We start from the raw sequence: 26,158 nt of genomic DNA on the forward strand, positions 1-26,158 counted from the left end.
AAAGTGGCCGGTCCTTAAGGGGTAGAAAGCCCTAGGTCCTCAAGTGGTTAAATCGTAATGTGGCAATCTTTCACCAGAAATTTGTAATGCAGCAATGTTTCACTAGAAAGTCGTAATGTGGCAATGTTTCACTAGAAAATAATCGTAATGCCGCAATTTTTCACCAGAAAATAATTGTAATGCAGCAATGTTTGCCCATAAAAGAATTGTAATGCGGCAATGTTTCACCAGAAAACAATAGTAATGCAGCAATGTTTCACTAGAAAATAATCGTAATGCAGTAATGTTTCACCAAAAAATAATCGCCATGTAGCAATGTTTTTCCAGAAAATAATCATAATGTAGCAATGAATCCCCATAAAGTAATCGTAATGCAGCAATATTTCACCAGAAAATAATCATGATACAGCAATGTTTCAGTAGAAAATAATAGTAATGCAGCAAGGTTTCACCATAAAATAATCATAATTTGGCAATGTTTCACCAGAAAATAATTGTAATGCAGCAATGTTTCATCAGAAAATAATAATGTAGGCAGCGTTTCACAAGAAAATAATTGTAATGCAGCAATGTTTCACCATAAAATAATCGTAAATCAGCAATCTTTCACCAGTAAGTAATCGTAATGCAGCAATGTTTCACCAGAAAATAATCGTAATGTGACAATGTTACCTCGTAATATAATTGTAATGCGGCAATCTTTCACCAGAAAATAATCATAATGTGGGCAGTGTTTCCCCAGAAAATAATGTGCACCTGTAATAAAAAACATTTACTCCCCTGCAGAAGGCTCCTCTCCTGGCACACAGCTCTCCCGACTTTCCTGCAGCCAGCTGCTGCGAAAGTCCAGCTCTGACAGGCAGAGAGCAGGGCTACAGGAAGATGGTGCCCAAAGCCCTCTTACTGGAGACAGTCTCCAGTGCAGAGCTTCGGATGCTATCTTCCCGTAGCCCTGCTCTGCCTGCACGAAGACTCCCGCAGGCTGAGGTGAGCTGCGGGCTGCGGGGAGTTGAACTGGTGCAGCAGGAAAATTACAGCAGGCAGTGTGGTTGCACTTTAAAGTGGGATTATACTTCCAAAACTGAAGTTTCAGTAGTTACTCCTAGTTACATAGAACAATAATTAGTACAGTATTCTTAAGTATTCCCTGTGTGTAAAAAAAAATGTTTTGTCACGACAGAGAACCGCGGAAGCTTGCTTAGGTCTCGTCAATGGCAAAGGCAAGAACCTCCCTGTGCTTGTGTTCACTATGACCACTCCCCCCTCCCTGAATAGACACATTGACCTGGTAACAGATGAGTAACTTCAGCAGAAAAGGAGTGGGGCAGAGTGAAGACACAGGCCCAGGGATATTCTTGCCTTAGCCCATGACAAGAGATAAGCAAGTTTTAACTGCTCTCTGCACTGTTTTTTTACACAAAGGGAAATTAGGAATGCTTTCAAGTGTTTTAACTAAGTAGGTAGTAACTAACTACTTACTAGTAAGTAAGAAATTAAGAGTAGTTACTGAAATTTTAGTTTTGGAAGTACAATTCCACCTTAGCTAAAAATCACAACACACGCAATGTTTACTTCGTATTTATACAGTATAGTGCTGACATCTTTAGCAGCACAGTATAGAGTACATTGTCAGGTCACGTAACTGTTCCTCAGAGGGGCTCACAATCTAATCCCTACCATAGTCATATGTCTATATATCTATAGTGTAGTGTATGTATCTTGGCTAGGGCCACTTTTAGGGGGAAGCCAATTAATTTATTTGTATGTTTTTGGGATGTGGGAGGAAAGGATTCAGACCAGGTATGCGGTGCTGCAAGGCGAGAGTGCCATCCCCTACGCAGCTCACGTAAGAGTGTGCAATACAATTTTTGGATTGTAACAGCTAGTGAAAAAGGTCTGTAAAGCTTCTCCCCTAGCATAGGTATTAACTGTCTAGTTACCCATATCTGTAGTTCTGTGTTATAAGAGAAAAGTTTAAAAACAGCTGGCAACACCTACATTTTGAGTCTAGCCATGCATTTACGTGACCTGTGGACAGGTAGGCTCACCTTAATTATCTTCATTGAGACGGACGTCAAAACTATGGCCAGCAGCTCAGTGACATGTTCCCCTACAAAAAATCATTACTGCCTGGGAGGAGAGGGGACAAAAGAGAGCAGCAGTCATGTGACAGTGCTGATAATGTAGAAAACTAAGGCACTGTTTGGAGAGGGGGCATTAAATCCCCCACGAGAAATACTCTAAACATTTGAGGAGTCGTCCAGAATCATCCATTTCCAAGCCGGCCACTGTATACACAACTTCCTGCCCTGTTGTGATAGACCATGGCACCGATCGGACGGCACACATGGTGTATTGGCGTAGACTCCTACACCACGCAGCAAAGCACGCTCCACTAGCTAGTTCAGCAATACTGAAAGAAAATGTTTAGCAAAATTTTGTATATGTGCATTTACTGTATTTACACACAAAGTTGTGCATAATAATGCAAAAACACTCATAATAGTAACACAAAGGCATAGATAACATGTAGGAATAAACAAACTAAATTTCAGTTCAGTCAAGTAGCAACTCAGCCCCAGCCTCACAGAGTGAGATTCTCACAAACTCGGCAGTCAAGCTCGTCTTGTGGCAAGCTTAAAGTGAACCTCCGGACTAAAAATCGACTCAGCAGCACTGAAAAGGCTTGGTGTTTCTTTAACAGTTTCACAGCATCAGAACCTCTCTGATACAAGCCTCATTTTTAGCTGCACAGAAAAAAACTGCCCGGGCTTTTTTCCCCTGATGCTGTGCAAAGCATAATGGGATTTCTGATTTTGTTGTTCTCGTTCTGCTGTTTTGGTGCAATTTTTTTCTTCTTCACATTTTGAATTTGATATTTGAAGCCTAGCGTGTGCAGCTGGGAGGGGTTATCAGGACACAGGACAGTTGGAACTGTGTCTCCTGCTCCTTGTCACCTCCTTTTAACCAAAAAGATGGCTGCCCCCATGACAAAGATGGCAGCCCCCATGAATCACAAACATTTGCCTGTTCTTTTAAAACAGGGTGAGTAAGATTATATTACCTATCTATTCTAATTAACATAACTCATGTAACTTGATGACGGTATGTTTGTTTAGTCTGAAGTTCCCCTTTTAGAGAGGAACTATGGAAATGATCGGCCAGGAAATAAAGGAAACTCCTTCCTACAATGTACCCCTTGACTCAAAAACTAATCTTAAGAAGTCACACCGCAAGCCTTTATAAAAAAGGGGCGAAGTTCCTCATTCTGTGTTGCGATATCATGCTGCCAGGATGGAGAGGGATAGAAAGATATGGACAGAGTTGGATCAATTTCAGGAAACATGAGATCATGGTGTACTGTAGCTAGAATTATTTTTCTATATTGTGTTAATGTGCATGCATATAGAAAAGTCAGCTGTGTATTTTATAACTCTGTAGCTCTAACTATTCTAGCAATTCTTTTATTAGTTCACTTTTAAAGGATACCAGAGACTAAGCACATTTGAGGAAACGGGAAGAATTCATGATGTAATGCGCAGAACGCTCCTGGCCATAGTTGCGCACTGTAGGACACCCGCAGCCAGGCCAGTGCATGTGCAGTGATGCCCAACTCCAGTGACCCAGAAGAAGGTTCCAGAGGGCATTTAGAAGCAGCGGAAGGGCAGAAAGGAGAACGGGGGAGCGGTGGGCATCAGGACGGCGCTCCATACATGCCTGCTCCCCGTTTCTCATATGTGCTTCGGCTCTGGTATCCTGTAAGGATAGACAGTGTAGACTCCGCTGCATTGCTTAAAGGAAACTTGAGATGAGGGAGATAAAAAAAAGCCTCACCACGCTCCTGGGTTATTTTGTGCTTGCGCAGTAGTACACAGGAGCTTGAGGAGGGGGGCGCATGCGGACACTGCCGACTGGAGGATTAACCGGGCCACATAGCGGAGGATTGAAGCAGCTTGGGAAGACTGCGAGGGAGCAATCAGCTTAAAGGGGAACTTCAGCCTAAACAAACATACTGTCATTAAGTTACATTAGTTATGTTAATTAGAATAGATAGGTAATATAATCTCTTACCCACCCTGTTTTAAAACAGCAGGCAAATGTTTGTGATTCATGGGGGCTGCCATCTTTGTCATGGGGGCAGCCATCTTTTTGGTTGAAAGGAGGTGACAAGGAGCAGGAGACACAGTTCCAACTGTCCTGTGTCCTGATGACCCCTCCCAGCTGCACACGCTAGGCTGCAAATGTCAAATTCAAAATGTAAAAAAAAAAAAAAAAAATTGCACCAAAACAGCAGAACAAGAACAACATCAGAAATCCCATCATGCTTTGCACAGCATCAGGGGAAAAATGCCCGGGCAGTTTTCTTCTGTGCATCTAAAAATGAGGCTTGTATAAGAGAAACAAAGTTCTGATGCTGTGAAACTGTTAAAGAAACACCAGGCCTTTTCAGTGCTGCTGAGTCTATTTTTAGTCTGGAGGTTCACTTTAAAGGGGGCTGGAGAAAGCCCCAGGTATGTATTGTACACTTTTTTTAATCCTCCCATCTCAGGTAGACTTTAAGGGTCAGTCTTTGAACAGTAACAACTGCATTTCACAGCATTCATTTAGTCCTCATTCGCTGGCTAAGAATTGGACAAAAATGCACGCAGAAGAGCATTGCAATAATGCACTGCTGTATAGTGTGCATGTGAGACCGAGGCCTTGTTGAATAATATTAGCATAGCATTTATACACATTGACTATATATTCCACTCAAGGCTAGTGATTGTATTAGTGACCGACTGGCTAGTGTCGAGTTCGAAATTGGGATCCTGCATTCAGAAACAATGCACTTTCACACCCAAGCGAGTGGACAGGGTCACGAGGGGTATGGTCCACATCATGGCTCAGGGGACTCCAATGCTTCCTCCTTCCAAACCGGCACACGAGAGCATGTCACGTGAAGCCTGGTGTGAGTTACCTCCCCATGACCCTGTCCACTAGATTGGGTGCTGAAGTGGGGCATTTAACTTTTTTCATGTTTCTGTATACAGGATCCCACTGTCAAGGTAGTGTCTTTACCCAGTTCCAACAAATGGTGAAGAGCTAGCAGTTCTCTATTATGCAGCCAAAAAGAGAAAAAGGCAAAAGATCAAGTTTTTTGAAAAATCTCCAGACAAAGCAGAATCTAGACTACAGCTATGAAACAAAGGTCCGGTCAAAAGAGTGTACTGCAGAATGTGAAATCTGCCACCATTCTGTGGCTGTGTCGTCCTCCTTCACTATGTGAAACTGAATGACATGGCTATATAAAACATATGGGGGGGGGGGTGTTGACATTCAAGCGCAAAAAAAAGTGTTGCTCTTTTTTTTCTGATTTAGCTTGATTACTTATGCTGAAGAGGACAAGTATGAAAAATGCAAACCACTACTGGCAGAGATTGTAATTTTTAACATAGTACAGGTAGGATTGGCTTCACAGATGTGGTTCCGTTCTCTTACACAACGTAATTTGGCCATTTTTACGGTCATTATAAACAAAGAGGGCTTCGTGATGGTGGTGTTAATTCACTGACAGATTTTTTATAATATTGAGCAGCAGCGAAACGGATTTGCAAAATGCTACTGCAAACAGACAACATAATGAACGCGGAATATAAAGTGTGTGGAAGAAAGGCAGGAAAGAGGGAGATGGATGCACATAGAGATGCAAGGTGAGGAGAGGGGGTTTGGGAAGAATAGATGAGAAGGTGCACGGATACAGCAAAGGAGATATGAGCACACAGAAGAGCAGTTAGAGGGAGGGGTGTGGAGAGTTGGACTGTATCCAGCAAGAAAATGAGTGGGAGAATCGGGGGGGAGAGAGGGACTGCTCTATACAGTTATAGGAGGTGGTGAAGGGATTCCCCCGTATGAGAAGTGCCCCCCCCTTCTCTAGGTTAGGAGAGCAAACAGCTGATGTCCCTGCCTTTGCTGACTGTCACATTGCTGCTCTCCCTCTGCAGTGCGGGCTGTTTGGCTATGTAATCTCTGGAAGGGACGCCGGGGGCTATGAAGGACTCCTTCACAACCTGCAGATGAGCTGAGGGTGAACTCGCCCTGAATGACACAGGACATTGCTGATGGCAAGAGGCTGAGATATTTAAGAAAATAAAAGGTTGGTGCAGGGGGGGGGGGGGGGGGGGGGAGCAGAAGGCACATTCCACATCTCAATCACTCTGTGCTCAAGTGACTGCTCTTTATTGCTGGCTTTACAATAGTCAACTGTGAAAGGTTTCCAGCAACTTAGGATTTACAATAGACACATTGATAGTAGAGGTTTAAAGTAAATACAAGTCCTACTTAGGTTTGTGAATTGCATACACAAGTCAATATTCAGAAAGCCAGAATGTGTGACAGGAGCAGAGGTGGCCACACACATTGCAGGACGCTGGGGTGAGAAGGCATGATCTAGCATCTGAAGAGGTGCCCTGGCACAGTTTTAGGCATAGATGCACACGTTCAGGTAGCATGTATCAGAAGGGAGGGGGAGAAGACCTCACTGTGCTGACTTCTCTTGGGGGAGCAAATGCTATGTCACAAAATGTTATTTAACAGTTTTGTTCAATCTTTCCCTATGTGATTGCATATGTGAGGCTGTAGCCCATAGACTGCTGGAAATCAATCTGCAATACCCATCTTATATCTATGTTCAGCTTATCACACACGGAATACAGTAGTCCTTCAAGTCACTAAGTTGAAATGGGATGAAGGAACCAAAGGAGGCAAGTTTATCCCACTGAAGAATCCCTGGGCAATGATGTTTGATTCCATAATAGCATGGGCAACAGAGGAAAAAGACCACTTCATTCACTGAGCCTGTTTATGCCTCTTCTGCACCAGTCCGCAAAAACGGACAATGCGTAACTAAATGAGGAATGGCTAGGCATAGAAACCGTGATAAAACCTGTTCAGTGGTTAAACAGAAGTCAGTGGAAATCTAGCTGAAGCAGAAAAGCACAAGCGAAAAGGGGGCTATTAATGTGCGAGGCATTCTCCGTAAGATTTGTCACAAGACACTGCAACACCTTTGCAGAACAGATTAAAGATCATTCTATTATTATGCCTAATGCTTCCTAAAGATGTAACGCAAGACTGCCTTGAAGGAAAACCAACCACAGTGCCACACATAATGCAGTGATATTTAAAAAGACACTGAAGCGGAAAAAAAATTATGATATTATGATTTGTATGTGTAGTACAGATAAGAAATAAAACATTAAGATCAGATACATCAGTCTAATTGTTTCCAGTACAGGAAGAGTTAAGAAACTCCAGTTATCTCTATGAAAAAAAAGCCATTAAGCTCTACGACTTTCAAAGTCGTGGAGAGGGCTGTTTTCTGACTTTTATTATCTCAAGTGTTATTGAACTATTTTCTTTTTCTCTGCCAGAGGAGAGGTCATTAGTTCACAGACTGCTCTGAAAGAATCATTTTGAATGCTGAATGTTGTGTAATCTGCACATATTATATAATGATGTAATGTTAGAAAACACACTATATACCTGAAAATAAAAATATGAGAATATTTTCTTTGCTGCTAATCTTCTAGTAATTATTCATAGTACACAACCAATTCACTATATCATTTTTTTTTTTGCTTCAGTGTCTCTTTAAAGCAGAGTAGCAGGAAAATGGCTTAATACATTTGTGCGGTCTGCTACCATGACCAAAAGTGCGGTTCAGACAGCTTTGTGACTTACACACGCCTGACAATACAGGTCTAGCAATGTAACACCTTTACTCTCTACTCCATTTCAGATGCAGATGTCTGTTTCACCTCTATGCTGACTGTTAAAGAGAAATCAAATCTGTTCCTAGTTAATTGTCCAGGCACGTGACACAAGGCACTGCAAATCTGAAGCAGGAAGTGGTGGTGTCACTGCCTGCCTGTGCAGTGTAGAAGGGGCATGCGACATGCAAGACTCACATGCCTAACAGACCAAAATGAATCTGAATTGCTTGTCATTTAAAAAGGAATCCTTGTCAATCAGGATCTGATTAAACTGAGCAGAAAATTCCTACATATAACTATGGATCAGTGTAAGGTGGTTCATGGGAAGAAGGGAAAGTTAGTAGTTGCACCCCCCCATACAGTGACACCCCTGAGCGTAAAATGTTGCAATACATGGAAATGAATGCCAAGCAAAAGAGATACAATCTATTAAGGTTTTGTGGGGGGGATTTTAAAATCTGTGTTGGGTTGGGTGACATTAAAGGGACATAGCAGAAGTTAACTCATTAGCTGATTAGCTGATATCTGAAGAATGAAAAGGCGGGTAGGACTTCCGGTTCCGGCGCCCGGATGGTGACAGGCTGAAAGAGGAGCTCCGCATACCGATCCCCCTCCGCTAGGCTGAACGGCAGAAAAAAGCACCCCCTGCACAGCCACGACATAGAGGGAGGACACCGGAGCGCTCAGGCACGGAATCCGCCGCTTATGGATCGCTACTTGCTGCGATCCGTCCCACGCAAAGGAAAGGCCGACATGGAGCACACCAAGATGGCCGCCGCTGCCTCCCCACAGCACATGGAGCAGTCTCAGCCCCTACAAGGAGAGGACATTTCTCAGCGGGCGGCAGACTGGGGGTCGGAAGATGAACTCTCCACACAGCAGTCAGGTGAGGGGGATAAACTGGCCATAGACTATAAACTTTTGGCAACGGAGGTGGCCAGACAGTTAGCCCCAGAGCTGCAGGCCACGCTGCAGGCTACTCTAGATAAGTCCATCCAGGCCATTAATAGTAATCTCCAAGCACATGCCCAGAGGCTGACGCATGCTGAATTTAGGATTCAATCTTTAGAAGATGAAGCAGCTAAAGGAAGCACAGATCATAAGAAATTGCTTGAGGAGAACAAAGCTATTAAAGACAAGTTACAGGACCTGGAAAACAGGTCACGGAGAAATAATATCAGAGTGGTGGGGGGTCCCGGAAAATATAGCAGCTCCTGCTCTCCGAGAGTTGTGCATGACAACAATCCCCAAAATGCTGGGGTTCAAAAGGCCCATGAAAGTAGAACGAGCCCATAGGGTCGGGCCGCCCCGCTCTGACCAGGATACAAAGCCCCCCAGACTGGTACTCGCTCGCTATCTAGACTTTGCTGAAAAAGCAGACCTGTTAAGAGCCTACAGGGACCTGGGACACCCGCTGGACTATCAAGGCCGAAAAGTATTCTTGTTTAATGATTACTCTGTGGAGGTGTCCAAAAAACGTCAGCTATTCAAGTCTGCATGTGAAATGTGTATAGGCATGAAGTGGAAATTCGCATTGCAATACCCAGCAACGATGAGGATCACAGACGACAAAGACAAGGATCATATATTTACATCTGCTACTGAGGCTTTATCCTTTTTACGCTCAGTGTCTGAAAATGCCACAAATGATTGACTCTCTGTACATCAACCTTCAAGCTTGAGGGTTTGTCAGCAGGGGGTGCTGTTGTATAGCTAGAGAAAGGTTTGAGCCAAAATGACATAGCATGTGTTATTTTCTATTAATGATCACATTCTGGTATACTTTGGTACTAAAGTTTGAGTTAATGCTCTAGGAAAAATATCATAAAAGAAGCCTGAGAGTAGTGAGAGGGGGACCGGTTTTGGAGATGGAGGAAGGTCATCCGGGAAAAAAGTGAAGTCACATTATGTGGGGTTATATGTGTTGGATAATAATTTTTGTTTGGTTTTCAGGTTGGGGAATCTACAAGGGGGGGAAAGGGAAGGGATGGGTCCTGGTTAAGCCACTCCAGATCAGACGGGTTAAATTGTCAGTGGACGCTTGGTGGTCACTAGATCTAACATTTTCGTGGAAATGGCATTACGAATAACAACATGGAATGTTAAGGGACTTCGGTCCCCGAGTAAGCGATCAATTATCTTAAGACATCTAAAGAAGGTAAAGACCGATATTGCATTACTACAGGAATGCCATCTAACAAGAGACCAATTTAATTATATGCGTAAATCTTGGGTGGGACAAGTATATGGTTCGCCAGCTCAGGGGAAAAAGGCGGGGGTACTTATATTAATACATAAACAAGTACAGGGTCAGGTAATCGAGGAACAATGCGACAAAGAAGGGAGGTGGGTAAGGATTAAGCTTCGTTTAGCGGGTGAGGAGGTGTCGATCATGAATGTATACGGGCCTAACGCTGAGGATAAGTCCTTTTTTGCAGATCTTTTGACCAATACCCTTTCCGCCGACACGGGCAAATTTATTCAAGGGGGAGACTTTAATGCTATGGCAAACTTGGGGGAAGATAGATCCAAAAGAAGAGCAGCCAGCTCTCAAACTGCAGCTAAATCTGTCCTATTCCAGGATTATATCCAAACGGCAAGTCTATGTGACGGCTGGAGGTCATTACACCCAGATGGTGAGGAGTTTACTTTTTATTCACCCCCTCATGACATATGGTCAAGGCTAGATTACTTTTTATTATCCCAAAGGGCCATGTCCCAGGTTCTAACCATTGATATCTTAGACTTAGTAATCTCCGATCATGCTCCAGTACAAATGACCTTCTCCACTACGGTACCTAAGGGGACGGACATACTGTGGCGGTTCCCATCCTACTTGTATGAGGATGAGGGATTTGCACACCTGCTCCAGCAATGGTGGTGGGAGTACAAGGAAGATAATCGGGCACATATAAAAGACATCTTTTTATTTTGGGAGGCAGCTAAACCCACTTTAAGGGGGAGAATTATAAGTTATGTAGCAGCCAAGCGTAAAGCAACACATAACCAGTACATGAAATCAATAGAATCGCTACGGGCGGCCCATAAGAATTTCCTTGATAACCCCTCACCTGAGGCAAGAATAGAATGGCAAAAAGTTAAAAGAGACACGGAAATAAATTTAAAGACACGGGATATGTACCTAAAATCCTATAAAGATCTATACTTCTACAAATTCGGTAATAAAATAGGCACATTACTTTCTCGCATGTCAAAACCCCCTTTTAACACCACAGTAATCACTTCTCTCCAATCACCTCTAGGTCAGGTAGAACACAACCCTAAAAACATCAACACCATATTCCAAGAGTTCTATAAAAAATTATATGCTGATACTATCACTACTGGGACTAGAGACACAGTGCAGAGTTGGCTGGACAGAGTGTCTCTTCCTTCTCTTTCAGAGGAAGATCTATTGGAACTAAACTCCCCTATAATCGAAAATGAAGTCCAGAACACGATCAGGAATCTTGCTAATGGTAAGGCGCCGGGCCCAGACGGATTATCTTCGGAATTTTTCAAACTAATACGTCAGGACCTGGTGCCATATCTGACGACTCTTTTTAACACAATTCTGAGGGAGGGTAGGTACCCCACATCGGCAAACATGGCTTATATCAAATTACTTCCCAAAGCTGGCAAGGATCCCCTACTACCAGGATCATTTCGGCCGATATCTCTAATTAACCAAGATATAAAAATACTATCAAAAATAATGGCGGATCGTTTGGCTAATCTTCTTCCCAAGCTTGTCAGCCCACACCAAGTGGGATTTGTCAGAAACAGATCAGCAGTAGCCAATGTTAGGAAACTACTCCTGGTCCAGGATTATGCTAAAGCCTATCCCGAAACATGCAAAAATTATGCCATTTTAATGATTGATGCGGAAAAGGCCTTCGATAATGTATCCTGGGAGTGGCTTGAGGGCGTGCTGGATAAAATGAAAATCACTGGCTCGTTACGAAATTTAATAAAAGCTATGCATATAAATCCCAGTGCCCGTATTTACACCCCAGGTTTTTTGTCTGACCCTTTTACGCTTGAGAAGGGCACGAGACAGGGGTGCCCCTTGTCACCTCTGCTCTTTAATCTAGCCTTGGAGCCTATGACCCGATTTCTTGAGGCGAATATTGCGGGAATCACTATCGGGGGACATAAAGTGTCGCAAGCCATGTTTGCCGATGATATTCTGTTATTCCTACAGGATCCGATGATACAACTAGAACAGGTACTGGGGAAAATTGAGGAAATAGGTAAATTAAGTGGCTTCAAAGTTAATGTATCCAAATGCGAACTAATGTACTTATCCAAATTAGCCCCGAAAATAAATATGACACACCTCCCAGTTAAGATCTGCTCGCAGGTAACTTATTTAGGAATCAAATTCCCTAGAGACCCATCTCTTATGTACTCAAAAAATTATTACCCCCTGATACTGGATATTAAGCGCCAACTAGCTAATTGGGAAAACCTGCCCATTAATCTGATGGGACGGGCTTCATTAATCAAATCGGTGTCTTTTGGCAGATTACTCTACCCTCTACAGACAATACCATTGCTGATGAGGCATTCAGATGTCAAAGATTTATATAGTGCATTCATACGCTTTCTGTGGAAAAAGGGGAAGGCAAGAATAGCTCTCTCCAAGCTACAGCTCCCTAAAATTTGGGGAGGCCTAGCTATACCCGATATACGAAGATATAATATAGCTTGCCTAACCCGCCATGTAAGGGATTGGATTAATAACTCGAGTATTTATTCAAATTATGATCTAGAGTCCGCATACGCCGAACCATGGTCCCTCTCTGGTTTGCTACACACATCATATAAGCATTTACCACCAAAATTTAGAAGTAGCAAAATTTTGAATGATACTATAGTGACTTGGAGAGAGCTGTGCAAAACATTTAACATGCCTTACCTGGTTTCTAAATATATGCCCCTACGCGGCTTGCCGGAGTTTCCGGCGAGCCTTGCCCATGGAGGTTTCTATGAATGGCAGGACAAAGGAATTCACCGGTTGGGGCAATTACTAGATTTGAATGCAGGCAAATTACTATCCTTTATGGGTATCAGGTCAAATTACGACATTCCGCGCCATCATTTCCTATACTATGGCCAATTGAGATCATTTCTAGAAAGCAAGGGGAACCAATTTAAAAAAATAACCACATTGAATAAACTGGATGAATTCCTAGCCCCGCATATTCCTAAAATATCACTGTCTATGATTCAGACGGACCTCCAGCAGTTAACGGTTGCCAAAAAAGCAGCAAATAATCTCGCCGGCTGGTCTAAACATATATCAAGCAATGACCTTCCACAAAAAATCCTTGAGGGATATGGGGTAATCCATAAACTGATAGTGGGGGAAAACTGGCGAGAGTCCCATTTAAAATTTATTCATAAGGCAAAGTATGCCTTCAATATTAAATATAAGAATCCACCAGCGTACTACACACCTAAATGCCCTAAGTGTAACCAAGCGGACGCAGATTTATATCATTGTGTGTGGAGTTGTCCAATTGTGGTAGATTTTTGGAAAAAAATAATGCAATATACCAAACAAATGTGTAAAATCCAACTGGAACTGAGCCCTCTGCTAATGCTGTTCAACTTTGAAGAATCACATACAGAGTCAGGAGACAATCCACAAGCTAATACTAAAGGCTTGAGTAAACTAGCTCATCTGATCCTAATCACAGCCAGAAAGGTGATTTTCAATAAATGGATCTATGCAAGTCCTCCCACAATTTGGGATGTTAAAGAGGAACTCATGCACCTCCATCAGCTGGATAAAATGGACACACTAAACCACAAAGACAAGAAAACAAAGACATTCTTTAAAAAGTGGAAACTCTTTATTGAAAGGATTTACACACAACAGGAAATAAAAGACTTGATGGAACACTTCAAGTACACAAAATGGTATCTGACGGAACATTTGCTGGGCGCGCTCGGAAAATTAGACATTTCTTAGGGTCTCTTAGAAGTATATGATCTGGAGTGACAGGGAAGGGCGGAGGGAGGGGGGAGGGAGAAATGGGGGGGAGGGGGGAGGGGAGAAAGGACGATCCAGTTAAACATTCTCTTAAGACATTATAGGGGGAGTTTCTTATTGGACTCTTTATGCTTAAATAATTTGGTTTGTAAAGTTACTTCCTGTGTGTTAAATCTGTTAAGCTAAATACCTCATGGAGGAAATGAAACTTTGCTAATGTAACTTGTGAAAAGTCAAATAAAATGTTGTTTCAAAAAAAAGAAAAGGCGGGTAGAAGTTTAACAGTCTTTGTTTTCCTCCTTAGGTTTTCATTTTCTTCTGGATGAGAAAGCTGTTGAAGCTGTGACCAGAGGCTGAAGGGAAGCTGGAAGAGAGAACGGTGGGACTGCACCTTGGGAGAGAGGAAGACAGAGGGAGGGAGAAGCTGGAAAAGAGGAGGGGGAAGAGAAAGAGTGCACAGAGAAATTCAGTGAGAGGAAGACAGAGGTACAGTACTGAGATGTATGACAAAAAGGAAAGACTACCTAAAGTGGGAAGGTAGTAATACAACAGCATCTGAAGGAACAAAAAATATTGTAATGCAAAGAATCTGAAAAGCAATACACAAGCAACAGCCAGAGAATGGCAAACAGAGGTTAAGTGGACCAAAAAAAAAAGGAGGAGGAAAAAAGGATCTAAACATAATTGAATACAAGAAGAGTGCACAAGAGTGGTGAGGGAAAGTAACATTGCATGAAAAATGTAGAAGATGAAACCGCAGCTACTTAAAGCCTGGAAAATAAATCTTGCTACAGAGGAACCCATAAACTCCCACCATGTGTAAGTGCTCTTCAACCAACCTTCTTCATACCTGAATACCCGGCTACATAAATCCTAATCACTGGGTTTCCCTTCATCCACCTGCAGTTTCAGGTTTTTGTGCTCTGTACTCGCTTCCTAGCTTGGATTGGGGAACAACGTGCCTTCCTCATGGGTGACACATACTTTAATCGTGCCTTTATTTCACCACTGTCCCTACATGAATCTAAATCTAATTGGATAAGTCAGCTACTCTTTTAAGAGGTATTCAGAGTTACTGTACTTTATCAGCCGACTTTTGTGGTCTGCTCTGCTGGCTAACCTTGCAAACCTCTACAGAACACAATGCTGCTTACTAAAACTCAGTCTCTTCTCCTTGTGCAGGTAAGAAGGCATTACTATTTCTACTTCTGGGTATTATCTGTATCATCCATCTATGTGTACTGGAACAGTTTTTCTTTAATGCATAAATAAGGATTAGGTTCTTGAAACACAGACACTAGCAGATTACACACATTTAGCTGTGCTTTCCAGTATTAGATCGGCTGTAACAGCTTCAAAGCCAAGTTGTGATTGTGTGCAATGGGAGTGAGGAGTAGCCAATGGGGAAAATGACATTTTTCATCCTTTTGGTTTTCTGATAATTATTTCAATTGAGCAATGTGAAACTGTCATCTTTGAATTAACAGATGTATGCAGATGAGAAAACTACAAAAAAAAATGAGCAACCGTCAACAAAATTATACCCATTCAAGTCTTACTATCCTATATAACAAATTCCCAATCCTGCATCTTCCTGTGTACGTGCGTCGTGCCTGGCGCATGCGCGTCACACAGGCAGACCACAGACAGCGGGGTTTCTTATTTATCTCACAGACAGCGGAGGGAGGCCAGGCGTGTGCGAACGTTTGAGTTTGCATGGGTCGCGTACATCCGCTTGCGGACATCGGCCGCGGGGTTGGTCGCAGCCATGGCCTAGCGCCCATTTTTTCGATGGGCGGGCCTTTTAGCTAGTAATACATATATCTATAGCCTAATTATGAAAAGCAGAGTAGTCAAATTAAGTTTTCCTTTTGCCATTGTCCATTTTATTATATTGTACTCTGGCTCAATTCTAACTCCTGTTGCTCTATGTATAATATTTCTGTAAATTCCTATAATATGTAGAGCAGTGGCAGCAGAGCATTACACATTATCTGCTTCCAGCGGCGGGACAGGTCCTCCTCACTCCTCTCTTCAGTGTAGCCACGCCGTGCACCCCATCACCTTTCCTGGAACATGACATGCAGAGATGGGAGCCACAATAAGATAGACTGCACAGTGTGGAGCTGCACTGAGTGGGAGTGAGAAGGACCTGTAGTGTGTGTTTGGGAGGGGGATTGGAGATTGGGTGGTGTCAGAGTTTTACTGATGGGGCCTGGCTAACAGACTTTTTTGGGGCCAGACAAACTAAAGTTATATTCTTGCTGCCCACAAAAATTAAAGAAGCCTTTAAAAATGCCCTATTCCCCTTGGAGCCTTTGTGTGTCCTCAGTCTCCCCCCTCCAAAATGCGGTATTAGGAAGGTAATCTTTGCATAACCCCCTCCACCAAACACATACCATTCCTCACTATATATCCCTGGTGATGGGGAACAGGGCCCAACATTTCCTCCCTTCTTTGGGCAAAGTAGCACAGTGTATGTGGGTAATGTAGAGCAGATTGTACCATTAGAAGATCAGTGTATCCTGTCCAGTCCGTCCTCCACTCGATGCAGTTGCCAGCCTCTACTTCCTGGTTTTTCTGCACATTCTGTGTAATCACATGACATTAGAACCAGGAAGTGGAGCCCTCGCCATCTGCTGCAGCGAGTGGAGCAGATGAGAGACAGCACAGCAATTGTAAAATCTGCTCTTGAAAGCACATCTACTGTGCCACTCTGCTCAAAGGAGGGGGACCCTCTCTGTCTGCACCCCCCCCCGTCACATCTGCCCTGCTCTGGTGTCACCCCTTCTGAGGTGACACCCAGAGCGGCCCGCACCCCTCACACACCCCTTTTGATGCTGTCTTTAACGTATCCTAATACTGCATGTAATTTCCATCTCTAATTATAGATTATAGTATGAGAACATAGTAGCCTTATTCCGTGGAAGTGTTGTATGCATTCTCTACATTTGCCTCGTAAAAAATATTGCAACCTATATAAAACCACACACCCCTACACACCCACTTCCACCTGGTACACAAGCATTATGGAGCTATGGCTATAAGGCCTTTTTTCATACTAGATGGGATCTGCAAAATAAAAATAGCATAAACCCTTTTATACCACTTGATCCGATTTTGCCCCATTGCAAACAAACATCCTGTATGCTGTATTTCTTGTGTTCCTAGCATCCAGGAAAAAAATCGTATATGCAATAGCAGAACAATCATGGAAAAATTGCATTGCTAAATCAAACAAAATTGCATTGCATTTTCCAATTGTAGTACAGGGTGGTGCATGAACGACCGGCCCAGCTGCCTATCATGAGCGTGCATATACAGGCAGATGTCATGAGCCTCCGTGCTGTGTGTGTCCTTACAGGCTTAACTGAAGAAACCTGTGGCACCTGCATCTGCTTTCATATGGTAACCCTCTCATACAGCAGCAAATGCAGGCAACAAGCTTCACTCAAGTTGAGGAGGACATGCTTAAGAAAGAGGCGCACGTGGGCCGGTCTACTTGTATACTTGGGCTCATGGCAGGCAGCCGTGTTAGTCTTTTGTTTGCCAGGTATTGACCAATATTCAGTTTCTGTATAATTCAACTTCATGCCAGCGTTCACATCAACAACTAACTAACTGCATGTAAGCAGTGAAGAAGTGGAACGGTTACGGTGCTGTTGACTGACCGTTTCGCTTGCATGGACATGCATGCACAAGTATGAAGCTGCTCTGCCACCAGTAATGAATATCTGCAGCTGTCAGCTAATACCTGACGGTTCCAAAGAACGTGCTGACAGGTTGTGATTGTGTCCCTGTCAGCTGCCAGTGTGAAGACGACCTACATGAACTGCAGCTTCTAATTTCACATGTATGAAATGACAAGTTACACATCTGCCAATTTCTCTGCAGGTTTATTCCCCTGTGATCCTGAAAACTCAGAAGGTACCACATCCCATTGGGAATACTTATTTTTTTTAAACGCTCAAAAAGCACTGATGGTCAGAAAGTGCTCACAGTGTGTCTACAGTATTTTGTTTGGGCTGTTGAATAGGAAATTCTGTTGCGTACAGGGCCAGGATCTTCAAGTGACTTTAGCCTTACTTCTCATGTCACTTGCACATATGAAGCTAGTTTTTGCACGCTATGGAAAGGTCTAGCACCTTGTTAGCTATAGTGTAACCATGTATAGCTACACAATGCAGAGATAGTGAAGTAGGTCAAATTTAATATGGAATGGATTTAATGAATTCAGTGTGTGCAGACCAGTGAAGCACAGCAGTATAAAGTCATTCAGTACTCACGCTTTGCGTATTCCTCAAACACGAGTCTTTGCCACTACCAGCTGACTGTCATAACCATGTGGTACTTTTCTAGTATGTGTATAATGGCTCTGCCTGAATCGGTGGGAAGATTTGTAAAATGTTAAATACATGTAAACATACAGGTAGTACTTTTCTCCGCACTATAAAAAGGACTCATCCTATGTTGCGGTATCTTACAGTAGGTAGTAAAAAGCTGACATGTGACAGGTTTTGGACTAGTTTATCTCATGAGGGCTTCTCAGTGTTTTTGTATTCTTAATAAAGCCACTCCCTGGAAATAATCTATATAGAGATGCCAACCAACCTGGCTACTCATTTTCACAGTTGGATTGAGCAACTGTCATTAAGTGCTTTTGAAATTAAAGTATAGTCATATTTTTACTACCAACTGTGACAGAGACATAGGAAGATAGGTCATTTATAGTGCATTTTACTCTGGAGCAAATATACATTTTAGATTTAAAATTAACAATGTTTTTGTGATAGTGGTTCTTTACTTTTGCAAGGCTACCTTTTTTTTCTTTTAATTAAAGAGAACCCGAGGTGGGGTTCTGACAATGCTATCCGCATACAGAGGCTGGGTCTGCCTATACAGCCCAGCCTCTCTTGCTATCCAGATCCCCATAAGCTCCCCCCCCCCTGCGCTCTGCTTTCCCCCATAAATCACAGCCGTGCTGTGGACACGCAGCGTCACAGCGGGCTGTGTTTACCTCTGTAGTGTCAGTCTCGCCGCTCCCTCCGCCTCCTGCATAGCTCTGGTCCGCACCCACGTCCCTTCCCTCTAATCAGCGGGGAGGGAAGGGACGTGGGCGGGGACCGGAGCTATGGAGGAGGTGGGGGAGCGCCAAGACTGACACTACAGAGGTAAACACAGCCCGCTGTGACACGCTGCGTGTCCACAGCGCGGCTGTGATTTATGGGGGATAGCAGAGCGCAGGGAGGGCTTAGGGGGATCTGGATAGCAACAGAGGCTGGGCAGTATAGGCAGACCCAGCCTCTGTATGCGGATTGCATTGTCAGAACCTCACCTCGGGTTCTCTTTAAGGTTATTCCTATTTATGCCCAATCTAAACTTCATAAAATGTTCTTTTAAATACAATTTCTAGCTCCTTAAATGCTACCCCTGGGCTGATGCTATCTGTAAGTGGTATAATGGTGTGCTGCTCTGTTCCTACCCAGTATCCAGTGGCGGCTCCAGGAATTTTTTTTTAGGGGGTGCTATGCAGGTGCTGGACCAATTTCCTTGGGAGCTGACGGCCTGCGGCACGCGAAGCGGCAAAAAATGGGTGTGGCTACAACAAAAATGGGCGTGGTCATGACCGAATGAGGGCGGGGCTAACTAATTTAAAGTGAACCCAGGGTGAGAGTGATATGGTGGCTGCCATATTTATTTCCTTTTAAACAATTCTAGTTGCCTGGCAGCCCTGCTGATTTATTTGGCTGTAGTAGTGAACTGAATTACACCAGAAACAAGCATGCAGCTAATCTTGGCAGTTCTGACAATACTGTCAGAAACCCCTGACCTGCTGCATGCTTGTTCAGGGTCTATGGTTGAAAGAATTAGAGGCAGAGGACCAACACGGCAGCCAGGCAGCTGGTATTACTTAAAAAGGAGATAAATATGGCAGCCTCAATATTATTCTCACCTCGGGTTCCCTTTAAAAGTGCAACGCAAAGACAGAGGGCCCAAGTTTTGGTGACCCTTTCCCCAGAAAATTCACATAATTGTGCAGGTTTTCTCAAGAAAATACACGTAATGTGAGCAGATTTGAACAAAAAACATGTTCAATAACCCCAATATGCACAATCGGTAGCAGATATGGCCCCAATATGCACAATCGGTAGCAGATATGACCCCAATATGCACAATCGGTAGCAGATATGACCCCAATATGCACAATCGCTAGCAGATATGACCCCAATATGCACAATCGCTAGCAGATATGACCCCAATATGCACAATCGCTAGCAGATATGACCCCCAATATGCACAATCGCTAGCAGATATGACCCCCAATATGCACAATCGGTAGCAGATATGACCCCTAATTTGCACAATCGGTAGCAGATATGACCCCCAATTTGCACAATCGGTAGCAGATATGACCCCCAATTTGCACAATCGGTAGCAGATATGACCCCCAATTTGCACAATCGGTAGCAGATATGACCCCCAATTTGCACAATCGGTAGCAGATATGACCCCCAATTTGCACAATCGGTAGCAGATATGACCCCCAATTTGCACAATCGGTAGCAGATATGACCCCCAATTTGCACAATCGGTAGCAGATATGACCCCCAATTTGCACAATCGGTAGCAGATATGACCCCCAATTTGCACAATCGGTAGCAGATGTGACCCCAATATGAACAATCGGTAGCAGATATGACCCCAATATGCACAATCGGTAGCAGAAATGACCCCAATATGCACAATCAGTAGCAGAAATGACCCCAATATGCACAATCGGTAGCAGAAATGACCCCAATTTGCACAATCGGTAGCAGAAATGACCCCAATTTGCACAATCCGTAGCAGATATGACCCCAATATGCACAATCCGTAGCAGATATGACCCCAATATGCACAATCCGTAGCAGATATGACCCCAATATGCACAATCCGTAGCAGATATGACCCCAATATGTACAAACCGTAGCAGATATGACCCCAATATGCACAATCCGTAGCAGATATGACCCCAATATGCACAATCCGTAGCAGATATGACCCCAATATGCACAATCGGTAGCAGATATGACCCCAATATGCACAATCGGTAGCAGATATGACCCCAATATGCACAATCGGTAGCAGATATGACCCCAATATGCACAATCGGTAGCAGAAATGACCCCAATATGCACAATCGGTAGCAGAAATGACCCCAATATGCACAATCGGTAGCAGATATGACCCCAATATGCACAATCCGTAGCAGATATGACCCCAATATGCACAATCCTTCCTCAGCAGTTTTGACCACAATAAGCACCACCTGAAAAAGAAAAGAAAAACCCATTTACTCACCTACAGCCAGAAGACCTTCTTTCCCGAGTCCCGACCTCCTGTCCCGACTTCCTTGTGGCGCGCAGCGCCCGCGCTCCCACCATCCTCTTCCTTCCTGACGTCAAGAGACTTCCTGCCTGCATGCTGAGAGCAGGGCTACGGGAAAATGGCCGCCCGAAGCCATGCACTGCAGACTCGAAGTCTGCAGAACAGGGCTTCGGGCGGCCATCTTACCGTAGCCCTGCCTGCTGCTCCGGGCTGCCGCTGTGTGAACTGATTTGGCGTCTTTTAGACGCCTGAAGTCAGTTCACTCCAGGGGGTGCTTGGACAATTCTAGGGGGTGCTCGAGCACCCCCAAGCACCCCCCTGGCGCCGCCCCTGAGTATCCATCCCCAGTGATGCACCTCAAATTTACCACTTGTTACAGCACTCCTGCCTGCTCCCTCATTAGCCACTCACCGTTTCCTCATGCTGTCCGGATGTAAGCCATTCCAGCATGCAGTATCCCCCGGCTGCTGGCTCAGCCATGTGTCCTCCATGACAGATCAGGCCTCCTTCGGGCTTTATTTTTTCACGTACAGTATCACCAGGCAATGTTCCACAAGTCCCTAACCGGAGCTGGCCAGGAGTAACAAAACTAGAGAAGAGCTGTAAAGTGAACTTTGGGCCATACAGGTTTGATATCATGGGCACTAAAAACACAGATAATGGGTAATGGTTGTGGTAGTCAGAGTCACGCTATGATCTTTTTATGTGAACTTACTTAGAGGCAATCCTCCATTTAGAATTTGAAGGAGGAGGAGTAGAAGGAGGGGGGGAGTAGAAGAAGATTATGAGTGAAGTACAAGAAACCTAGGCCTGAATTCACTAAGCTTTATCAAACACTTTATCGGACGTTTGATAATTTACCTTATGGGTAAAAACTTTGAATTCTCTAAGGTGTTATATATTTATTGAATGTTTTATCGATAAAACTTTCAATAAATCTATAACACCTTAACCCTCCTGGCGGTCTATTAAAAACCGCCAGTGGGTAGCGCAGCAGTTTTTTTGATTTTTTTTTTTTAAATCATGTAGCGAACCTAGGGCTCGCTACATGATAGCCGCTGTGCAGCAGCATCCCCCTACCCTCTTCGATCGCCTCTGGCGTTCAGGAAATCCCGTTCAAAGAATGGGATTTTCTGGAGGGCTTCCCCCGTCGCCAAGGCGACGGGGTGGGATGACGTCACCAATGTCATGGACGTCGTGACGTCTAAGGGAGTCCCGATCCACCCCTCAGCGCTGCCTGGCGCTGATAGGCCAGGCAGCGCAGGGGTCTAGGGGGGGGCTCTGCAGCGATGCGGATAGCGGCGAATCGGCGCCTTGCGGTGGCGATCGGTGTGCTCACGCAGCTAGCAAAGTGCTAGCTGCGTGCAGCAAAAAAAAAAATGGCGCAAATCGGCCCAGCATGGCCTGAGAAAACCTCCTGCGCGTCTTACCCCGAACGTCGCCAGGGAGGTTAAAGGGATACTGTAACTCCTAAACCAACCACAATAAATATATATACCTCATCTCCTGTTTCATCGGATGCATAATCTGCATATATCGCCGCTCTCCATCCCCGTTCTGGCGGTTATTACCCCCAGTTAAAGTTCCTCCGGAATCCAATATGGCGGCGAGCCCCGAATCTACTTCCGGGGCATTTATCATTACCCATCAATCGGGCACTTCCCTTTAGCGCTGCGCACGAGAGGACATCATCATGCATGCACAGAAACATCCTCTCGTGTTCGCGCACAGTGACAGTGTGCACAGCTTCAGCGCATAGGACCACAACCGGAGGGGTGGGCGGAGGAGCTGGAGGGGGCGTGCCTGTCTTGAAACGCAGGACTCAAACCAGGAACAACACTTCTAATGGGTTGAAATCTCAGACTTTAAAGTCGGAAATTTTAGAGGAGAATACCGAGGCCACCGGGAGTGGCATCACATGGACTAACTGGCGAAAAGGTATGTCTCAAGACAGCTAACATACCCCAGAAGTCCATATTGATTTAAAAAAACAGACTTACAGTATCCCTTTAATGAATTCAAAATTAGATTTTACCCATGAGGTAAATAATAACACGTTCGATAAAGTGGTTGATAAAGCTTAGTGAATTGAGGACATATTGACGACTTTGAAACTGTATATTGGAAAGTACAAGTGTATGGGAGCACAACATTATGTACCATCATTGGAAGCATCAGGCAGCCTAGCCTGTGCCTCCCCCCCTCCCCTCCCCCCCACCAACCAAAGGGGGAAAAAAAGCTGGTTACTGTGTAGTCAAGCTTTTAGTCTACTATCACAGCACATAATGTGCACTGCAGTGCAACAGACCACATACCGGTAATCACATCTCAGCGCAATGCTTTCATATTTAATAGGCCTTTCACACCGGTACTTTTGCTAAGTGGTGCAAGGATTTCCAGTGGAATAAAGTCTATGGACTGCACTGCATGGGATGCATTGCAGTGGATAGCAATCATGCGACTTTACATGACTGTTGTACCAGGATCCTAATTTTCAGGATGTGCAACGTATATAGCGTGAAAAGTAGCCGTACATGTCTCTACAGGTACTGCTATAATGAAACTAACTACAGGTTTGCTTTATGCTCATGTCCCATGAGCCACAAAAAGCAGAAATAAATTACTACTTATTCGCTGTACATTTTTTGCTGTAAATGATTTTCTATAGGGGATGATACGAGGTAATCAGTTTCAAATTATTTATTGATAGAAAGATTTGCTGCAGAACATTGCTGGGAAAATCCTCATTTATCACTGGGATTTGCATGATTGACAACATGGCGGAGACAAATTGCTTATAGCCAGTGATTTTCTGCTGCAAATGATTTTCTATAGGAGCTAACAACCAAAAAGGGATCTCTATCAAGAATAATTTGAAGCTAACACACGCAACTTTAACTGTCTATTGAAGAGCTTTTGCAGCAAGATATACGTGCAGCAGCATTTTTTCTGGCATTTTATTGGCTTTGGCACCACTGACTGTACAGCACTTATGTTACCCCAGTTTTTTTTTTTTTTTTACTTAACATGTCATCTTTATTGGAAATAATGCAGTGTGATACAAGACATTGAATTAACTGCACGCAGGCGGAATATATTTTCTTATAAGAGACTTGAGGGTTAATGGAGTGGAACAGTAGAAGAATATGTGGGCACTATAAGGGTAGAAGAGTCCAGAGGGGAATATCTTTAGTTGGCAGGATACATTGACCAACAAGAGACATGTTATAACATAACAATATAACAACAACCCAAACAAACAATGGACATTATATACATTAAGCAGCCGAATACCCCACAAGTCTACCCCCATCCCTCCACATCATGGCAATGTAAGGTGTGTAAAAATCCAGTAGACAAATCAAGTTTTACAACGTGTGTAACGTAAGTTGACCCAGGTATCCCATATGGCATGAAATTTACGTTCAGTCCCCCTGCGTGCATAGATGGCCTTATGGAAAGGGAGAACTACATTCACTGCCCTCTTCCAGTCAATCAATTCAGGGACTTGGGGTTGTATCCAGTGTCTTGTAAGAACTTTGCGAGCTATATGTAAGACATTAAGGAGGAAAATTTTGGTGTACTTATTGTGGGTGTCATGAGGAACCATATTAAGTAGGCAGAGTTTGGGGTCAAGGGCAACTGAGCAGCCCATTTTGTCATTTAGGAATTTGACAATTTGCTGCCAAAAGATGTTTACCTCAGGGCAGGACCATATCATATGGTAAAAGGTGCCCTGAGACTGGGCACATTTAGGACATAGGGGTGAATAACCAGTTCGAAATTTAGCTAGTCTAACCGGGGTAAGGTAGGCTCGATGCACCACATAGAGAGTAAGTAACCTGTCCGGAATGTGGGGGGAAACCCTTGCAGAATCTTCGAGGGCCTCCTCCCAATCTTCATCGGAGATCTCTCCAAGATCCTGCACCCACTGAATTTTCCAGGCAAAGGCTCTACGAGTGGTACCAGATAGCATAATAGCTGCGTATAAGGCTGATATTAACCGACTGGAAGAAGGGCTAATCACAAAGTTTAATATGGCAGAGTCTGATAGAGAAGGTGGTAGCACAGTAAATTGGGCTCTAAGGGCGTGTGAGAGTTGCATATAATAGAACTTCATAAATATTAGAAGTTGGAATGTAATTGCTAGTTGTTCATAAGGAACAATAGAGCCAGAGTCAAGGACTTGGTATAGGTAAATGATGCCACGCTCAGACCATAAACGACTATTAGGGAGCTTTTGAAGTTCAGGAAGGCCACGATTTTCCCACAGTGGAGTGAATTTCAGAGGGGCGTCTAACTCGAAGTACTTGTGTGCAGTATCCCATACCTTTAAGGTTTGGTGAAAGGTTATTGGCAATTGCTTGGCATGGGGGGATTTTTTGGCTCCAGTGGCAATAACAGAAAAGGGGTCCAAGTGGCGAAGGGGGGGAATGTCGTACATAAGGGAGCATGTCCGACCTCTGTTTATTGTTAGATCATGGTATATGTGTGATAATTGAGAAGCCAAGTAGAATAGGTGACAGTTGGGAACTGCCAAGCCCCCTAGATCCTTTGGGTTCTGTAGGGTGGTGAGAGAGAGGCGGTGTGTCGTGGAACCCCAAATAAATTGAGTTTGGAGAGTATTTATTTTGGAGAAAATGACATATGGAAGATAAATTGGGGCATTCCATGAGACGTAAAGTATCTTGGGAAGGAGCACCATTTTGAATAGGTTTGCTCGACCAGCTACATTAATAGGAAGTTTGGACCAGGCCAGGAATTTGGCAGTTATATATTGTAATAGGGGTGACCAGTTTAAAGAGGTAAAATCTTGTGGTGTGCGTGAGATCTTAATACCAAGGTATGTGATCTCTGATGCCCATTGGAGGGAAGAAGAGGCCTGAGACAGGGTTGGAGGGAACACATCAATGGGGAGAATGTAGGATTTGGACCAGTTGATGCGTAAACCAGAATATTGTCCAAAATGATCAATAAGGAGAAGAGCACGATGGAGGGAAGAACCAGGGTCATTAAGGAATAAAAGCATGTTGTC

At 43.9% G+C, this 26,158-nt stretch overlaps 1 protein-coding gene and 1 long non-coding RNA gene across 2 annotated transcripts in view; one reads left to right on the top strand and one right to left on the bottom strand.

Annotated features, from left to right (window-relative positions):
- Positions 1 to 26,158, bottom strand: part of LOC137541573 (uncharacterized) — a 656,441-nt gene that overhangs the window by 529,191 nt on the left and 101,092 nt on the right. The window contains exon 3 of the long non-coding RNA XR_011025221.1: positions 18,042 to 18,134. This is a non-coding gene — a long non-coding RNA (uncharacterized lncRNA). The remainder of the gene's footprint in view (positions 1 to 18,041; positions 18,135 to 26,158) is intronic.
- The window catches only part of LOC137541570 (corticotropin-releasing factor receptor 1), a 366,548-nt gene that overhangs the window by 23,159 nt on the left and 317,231 nt on the right, over positions 1 to 26,158 (top strand). The window contains exons 2-3 of the mRNA XM_068262939.1: positions 5,985 to 6,136; positions 14,060 to 14,937. Of these exons, the coding sequence (XP_068119040.1) occupies positions 14,899 to 14,937 (39 nt within the window). The 5' untranslated portion in view covers positions 5,985 to 6,136; positions 14,060 to 14,898. The remainder of the gene's footprint in view (positions 1 to 5,984; positions 6,137 to 14,059; positions 14,938 to 26,158) is intronic.

Source organism: Hyperolius riggenbachi, chromosome 12 (genome assembly GCF_040937935.1).
Source record: "Hyperolius riggenbachi isolate aHypRig1 chromosome 12, aHypRig1.pri, whole genome shotgun sequence".
In the NCBI taxonomy this organism is placed as follows: domain Eukaryota; kingdom Metazoa; phylum Chordata; class Amphibia; order Anura; family Hyperoliidae; genus Hyperolius; species Hyperolius riggenbachi.